This window comes from Engraulis encrasicolus, chromosome 11, assembly GCF_034702125.1.
Source record: "Engraulis encrasicolus isolate BLACKSEA-1 chromosome 11, IST_EnEncr_1.0, whole genome shotgun sequence".
Lineage (NCBI taxonomy): Eukaryota > Metazoa > Chordata > Actinopteri > Clupeiformes > Engraulidae > Engraulis > Engraulis encrasicolus.
Genome location: NC_085867.1, coordinates 41,773,983 through 41,781,482, shown reverse-complemented (window position 1 = coordinate 41,781,482; position 7,500 = coordinate 41,773,983). Strand labels below are relative to the sequence as shown.

Here is a 7,500-nt window from a genome sequence, read left to right as displayed (position 1 = left end):
CACCTGAGTCAGTGCCTTTTGCTGGTTCAGCTACGGCCCTAATTGGCATTAAAACAATGTTGAAAACATTATTGTGTCTTCCTTCAAGCTTTGGGTGTCGGGTACGAGAGAGACACATCTAGCCACCCAGCCTTCATTGTCATTCATGGGTCTTCAGCACCACTCCTTGAGTGTGTGTTATATGTAGTCTGTTGTCGGGCTTGCCACCAACCTTTAAATAGTGTCATTATTTGTCTGTCTGTCTGTCTGTTTGTCTGCCTCCCTGTCTTCCTGCCTGCCGACCTGTACTTCTCTCTCTCCACTTATTTATCATTATTGTTTTTTCTGTCTGTCTCCCTCCCTATCTCTCTCCCTGTCTCCCTGTCTCCCTGTCTCCCTCCCTGTCTGTCTGTCTGTCTGTCTGCCTGTCTGACTGTCTGATTTACTGTCTGCCTCCCTGCCTACCTGTACTTCTCTCTCTCCACTTATTCGTCATTATTGGCCTGTCTGTCTGTCTGTCTGTCTGTCTGTCTGTCTGTCTGTCTGTCCGACTGTCTGTCTGTCCGACTGCCTGCCTGCCTGTCTGCCTGCACTTCTCTCTCTCTCCACTTATTCGTCATTATTGGTCTGCCTGCCTGCCTATCTGTACGTCTCTCTCCACTTACCCGTCATCATTGTACTGTCTCTTTTTCTGTCTGTCCTCCACTTATTCGTGTCTGAGTTGGTCCTGTAGTGGTCCTTAAGGGTTACCAGGTGCGCCGTCTCCTTCAGCACAAAAGACAATATTTTTATCATCATTATTTTTAGAGCTGGGCTGCTTTGAAGAGCACTCTCTCGCTCTGCCTGATTAACTGAAGGAGATTGTGGATGTGACTGCGTCCTCTTTTTTTATCAACCCAGAGAGATGCTCAGACAGAGAAAAAGATAGAGTGAGAAGGAGAGGAGGAAAAAGGAGACAGACATAGACAGAGAAGAGGAGGAGGAGGAGGAGGAGGAGGAGGAGGCACCCAGACAGACAGAGGCGGGGTGGTGTGTATGGAGGGGAAATCGTGTGTCTGTGTGCGCCTGTGTGTGTGTGTGTGCCTGTGTGTGTGTGCCTGTGTTTGCCTATGTGTGTGTGTGTGTGTGTGTGTGTGTGTGTGTGTGTGTGTGTGTGTGTGTGTGTGTGTGTGTGTGTGTGTGTGTGTGTGTGTGTGTGTGTGTGTGTGTGTGTGTGTGTGTGTGTGTGTGCCTGCGTGCCTGCGTGCGCTCGCGCGTGTGTGCCTGTGTGTGCGTGTGCGTGTGTCTGTGTGTGTGTGTGCCTGTGTGTGTGCCTGTGTGCCTTCCCTCTGTGCCAATGGCCAGGCAATTTAGTCCTCTCAGTAGGTCAGGCTGACACAGCTTCCAGGCACTCTGTCTAGACCAAACACGCAACAATGGAACAGGCTGCCTCGCCACCACAGCCACACAGCCACACAGCCCAGCGCAGCGCACTGCCAAAACAATGGTCTGATCTGCCTCCACTCCACTCCACTCGACCAGCCACCCATCCACCCACGCATCCATCAGTGACGGGGCAAACTAGCCCTGAATTCCAGACTTAAGCCCACAGCCAGGCCAGTGCCAGGCGGGGCACTGCCAGCATGTTGCACCTGTCTCATCTCAGGGCAGACATTTCATAGAGAGAGAGACATAGAGAAATGTTTTGTTCATCGTGTATTACTTGGTGGAACTCGGATATGTACCTGATGCTTTGTAAAAAAAATATTGCCAATTTTTCACCTTCTTAATCTCAGAGCAGATGGTACAGAGAGAGAGAGAGAGAGAGAATTTTTTTCAAGTCATATGTAACTCGGATACGTACCTAATGCATTTTTTGTACCTTTTAATTTTTTGTATTGTAAGGATGCATTTAAGTGTTTGAAACAGCAGTTGTGTAGGCGAGCTCACGACCCATAATCCTGTGCCATTCTATGTGCTTAGTCTGCAGTGTAATTAGTCAAACAGTCACATTTCAATCAGTCTGTCTGTTAACAGTTAAGGGCACGTATCTGTACATCTCATTCAATCAAAACATGTCTCAAAAATATAAAAGATTTCAAAGCTTAACTGTTGCACCAAAGATTACAAGTATGATAAAATATAGGAAACATGATGAAATATTTTCTTGTTGAAGTTAAGGTTCGAGGTCCCTGGGCCACTTCTGTATGCCCTATGTTTTTGTCTTCTTATAACAGTCAGTTTAAAAGTGGCATTCAGATATCAGAGATTTCATATAAAGGCTAAACTGAACACAAAAATAGGAACCATTTTAAATGCGTCAAAGTTAGTTTTTGACATCCTGGGTCCTTTCTGTATGTCCAAAGTCGTTGTCTTCTTGATGATGTCACCTTTGTCAGTTACTATCTGCACCGTTTAGAAGTGGCATTCAAAACACAGCCACTTGCCAGTCCATCTGGCAGCCATATGTCACAATGTTGGGATGTTGTTGGGGTCCAGAAGGCTTTGAAATGGCCTTGGGCAGCTTCACTGCAATGCTGTCATGATTGGTCACTTCCACTAACTTATCAACTGGTTAGATGATGTAGGTCAGATGACATGAAGATCAATATCAGCTTAATTCCCAGCATATGGGAACACAGTAATTCAACGAGCTCTTTCCTTTGAATTTGACTTTTGACTTTTTGACTGACCTTTACATTTTCATCTTTTTAGTCCAAGTGACATTTGCCATCAAAGTGTCAAGATGCATCTCTCGGAAACCCATAGAGCTGGGTTTTCTGTTTTTCGATCTTTGAAAGGGAAGAGTTCCCCTTCTATTTGGCTCAAGCGTTCACTTGACTGCATTGACCCCCCTGCCATTTAAACCTATCTTGATGAAAGTTGTTTTCTTTGGTCATTTTGATCACAATGCCATGCACACAACAGAATTCATCCTCTGCACTATACCTTTAATGCGTGTGAATGGTATGCTGTTGTTGTTGTTTTTTTTTTAAAGATATTTCTTAGGGCTTTTGTGCCTTTTTTGTGACAGGTTAGTGAGAGAGGTACAGGAAATGAGTGGAGAAAGAGACGGGGAAGGACTGGTAAAAAAAATGACCCGGGTCGGAATCGAACCGGCCACGGTAGGGCCGGCAATGGTTATGTTAAGGTCAATACACTACGTACAAGGTTACTTGTACTTGTTACCTGTTTTAAAAGTGCAGGAGGCAGGCAGGAAGCACGACACTGATGAAGGCTCTTGTAGACAAAACGTCTGTCTATGATCTACCGTGTACAATCTATTCCCTACGCCCATCTAGGTTATTGCAATTTCCCAAAGTCTGATTTCGTGTGAAAACAAGGAAGGCCTGAGCTAGTCATTACATTTCCCAGACAACACAGCGTACACAACACATGTGACTGACTGACCATACAGCATTTTCATGTCTTGCCTCGCCCCAAACAGTGTTTTTTATTCGCCGCACTGAGATGTACTACCCCGGAAATGTTGTATCTCAACGGTCCTATATGAAAACATTGATGAACATGGTTAGCATGTACTGCAGGACTCCTGTCACGACTTAAAGGGACACTGTGCAGGAAATGGTCAAAAAAGGTACTGCAACTATGCTGCTCATTGAAACTGGGCTGCCTATTGCCAAATTTGATCTTTACATGAAAGTTTACTAAGTAATAAACAAATATTTTCTAGTAAGGTCCAAGTACAGTCATTTTTGCAGCTACAAATGGCTACTTTTGGAAATTCAAAATGGCGGACCATGGAGAAGATCCCCCTCTTCATGTATGAAAAGTGCAATTTTTCCAGTCATAGTGAATACTTAGAATTGGATGCTGGTGGTAAGTATTCATGAAAAAGGTAACATTAGTTAATGGGCAGTATGAATTCTGGTAATAAACACCTAAAAATCTCACACAGTGTGCCTTTAAATACGTATGTTATTACAAGACGGTAGTACAGATTCATAGCCATTTGTAGCCAGATTACGGCATAGGATGTTTTGAACGTCAATAGTGTATCCTCCCCAGCACCTGATATTGACCTCAGGTATTGACTTTTCACTGATATCTTGTTGTGTTTACAAGGAAGGCGGTGATGATGTCTGCAGGGACTCAATTCTTGACGTCATGCTCAGCGTATTTGCTATACCTTTGTACGTGTGTGCGTGGGCAAGAGCGAGATGAAGAGCGAATTTGTGGTGTGCGTGTGTGCGTGTGTGTGTGGTTGTGTATGTGTGGTTGTGTGTGTGTGGTTGAGACACATGAGACTTGTCACTCAAGGCCAGAGGAGAGAGAGAGAGAGAGAGAGAGAGAGAGAGAGAGAGAGAGAGAGAGAGAGAGAGAGAGAGAGAGAGAGAGAGAGAGAGAGAGAGAGAGAGAGAGAGAGAGAGAGATGGAGAGAGATGGAGAGAGATGGAGAGAGAGACGGCCAGTGTGAGATGGGAGAGTGTGAGAGGGAGAGGAAGAGAGACAACCAGTGAGAGAGTGAGTGAGAGAGAGTGAGAAGAGGCAGAGAGAGAGAGAGAGAGAGAGAGAGAGAGAGAGAGAGAGAGAGAGAGAGAGGCTATTGCTGATGGATGAGGGGCCATTATGGAAGATTATTACCCTACTCCATCAGCGCCATACACTCCACAACGCTACAGCCTATGCCATAGACACACACACACACACACACACACACACACACGCACACGCACACGCACACACACACACACACACACACACACACACACACACACACACACACACACACACACACACACACACACACACACACACACATTTTGCATCTCTACTGCCTATACCGCACACACTCACTCACAGACAGACAGACAGACACACGCACATGCACACACCCCCACTATCATACTCACACAGCACATTAGCAAATTCACTAACTAACACACACACACACACACACACACACACACACACACACACACACACACACACACACACACACACACACACACACACACACACACACACACACACACACACACACACACACACACACACTCCCTGGACTGCCACTGAGTGAAGGTCGCTGAGTATCGACCACTTTTCCCACGTCAACAGCTGGCTGATGTGACGCATTGAGGTGGCTGGAGCAGCGGAGAGGACGGAGCTTCTTACTCCACTCACTCACTTAAGGGTGTGTGCGTGCGTGCGTGCGTGCGTGTCTGTGTGGGTGTGTACGTATTCTATTAGGAAGGTTTTCCAGACAGCAAAATAACACTCTAACTTTAAGTCTGTCAGTTTGTGTCTGTACAGTATATGTCACCACCTTGGGTTCCACATTCAGTGTTACGCAGGTTTTCAGTCAACGTACAGTAATCTGTTGTATGATATTTAATGTGATTGTAAGTTTTGCCCATATGTGAATGATTGCTTTACACACATGAGGTCTTGAGAGCTTTGGTCTTATTTCCTTCAAGCAGCAACAATAGCCATCATTGAAGTCTTTAAGTTGTCACTGTGGATTGTCATGTTAGTACAAGGCCTTGCAGCCATGACGCCATCATTTGTCACGCCTGTCATGTCAACCTGTGTGCTATGCTATTGACAGGCTTTTCACATTGTAAACACTTGTTGTTTCAGGCAGAATTTCTTTGATTTTTTTCTACACTATTTACATTTGCTGTTTCGTTCTCTCTGTTTCCTCTGTCGCTTTTTCTCCTACACCCTCATCTCTCTTTTCTCTTTTCTCTTCTCTCTCTCTCTCTCTCTCACTCACTCACTCACTCACTCACTCACTCACTCACTCACTCACTCAGTTACTTACTCACTCACTCACTCACTCACTCACTCACTCACTCACTCACTCACTCACTCACTCACTCACTCACTCACTCACTCACTCACTCACTCACTCACTCACTCACTCACTCACTCTCTCTCTCTCTCTCTCTCTCTCTCTCTCTCTCTCTCTCTCTCTCTCTCTCTCTCTCTCTCTCTCTCTCTCTCTCTCTCTCTCTCTCTCTCTCTCTCTCTCTCTCTTTCTTGCTCTCAGTTTGTTTGCACTGCTGTCAAAGAAGCACAACAAGGTTCTGGAGCAGGCCACCCAGTCCCTGAGCAGGTCTATGGGCTCCGATGACAACGCATCTCTTCCAGACTATGTGAGTACCACAGGTTCTCTCTTAAACACTACGTGAGCACTAGAGATGCACCGATACCACTTTTTTGAAAACCGATACAAGTACGAGTACATTAATGTGTGTACTTGCCGATACCGATACCTTTTACCACCAAAATGCAATGAAAATAAATGCTTGACCTTGTCTTTTTCCACCATTGATATTTTTATTGTCCATTTCCATGTAGATTTAAATGTTAGTAAATGTATGAGGTGGCACTTTTTTCCATGCTGCTTTCAAGTCCACAGAACATGACAAGATTTTGCATTGTTTTGTGCAATAGCAGTATCGTTCCTGGTATCGGCAAGTGCTGTACGAGTACGAGTATAATGAGCAGTATCGGGTGCCGATACCAATACCAGTATCGGTATCGGTGCATCCCTAGTGAGCACCGTACTGTAGTTCCTCTTTTAAAGGTGCACTGTGTAGGACGGTGGCCAGAGTAGATATTGCTACTATGCTGCTCATTGAAACTGTGCTGCCTGCTGCCAAAATTGATCTTTTCATGAATATTTACTAATTCAGTCATTATCCCAGTCATAATGAATATGTAAAATTTGATGGCGGTGGTTAAGTATTTCTGAAAAGGGTAACATTTGTGAATGGGCAGCGTGAATTCTGGAATATAAACTACTAAAAATATTACACAGTGCACCTTTAAAAACTATGTGAATACCATACTAGTTCCTCTCCCCATAGTTCCCAACTTTGTGAGTACTACTGTAGTTCCTGTCTTCCCGACTATGTGAGTACCGTGTTGTGGTTACCCCCTCCAGACTATGTGGGTACACACGCTTGCGCAAGATTGAGTATGTGTTAGGGCAGTGGTTCCCAACCTATGGGTCGGGACCCACCTTATGGGTCGCCACAGATCCACAGGGGGTCGCGGAGCCCTCTTGATTTTAAGGGGTTTCATTTGAAATACACATGTATATATAGCCCATGTTGAATAAATGACAAAGCATTTAACTAATAAATGCATAAAAGCAGCAAATTGTAAGTGTTACATTAAACATTTAGGCTATTCTATATTTGACCAAAGACGAATTGAGGAATAAAATAACTAAAATTAGTTTTCACAGGAAACAGAGGGCATCTTGTGACTCCGTCTCGTGCGGGCGCTTGCGTGGTTGGGTCACCAAAGCTTACAATAGTAAAAACATGGGTCCCTTAAGAAAAAGGTTGGGAACCACTGTGTTAGGGGGTGGGGTGTGTGGGATGTTTAAGAGGTGTGGTGTGTGTAGATTTAACACAACCTCAAATGTGTGTGACCTTTTTAAAGAGGGGTGCAGAGGAAGTGTGCAAAAAAGACCAGCATCCCCACCAGCCCACACACACACACACACACACACACACACACACACACACACACACACACACACACACACACACACACACACACACA

At 45.0% G+C, this 7,500-nt stretch overlaps 1 protein-coding gene across 1 annotated transcript in view; it reads left to right on the top strand.

Annotated features, from left to right (window-relative positions):
- The window catches only part of dym (dymeclin), a 117,447-nt gene that overhangs the window by 59,796 nt on the left and 50,151 nt on the right, over positions 1–7,500 (top strand). Inside the window, exon 14 of the mRNA XM_063210655.1 lies at positions 5,972–6,077. Coding sequence (XP_063066725.1) covers positions 5,972–6,077 — 106 coding nt within the window. The remainder of the gene's footprint in view (positions 1–5,971; positions 6,078–7,500) is intronic.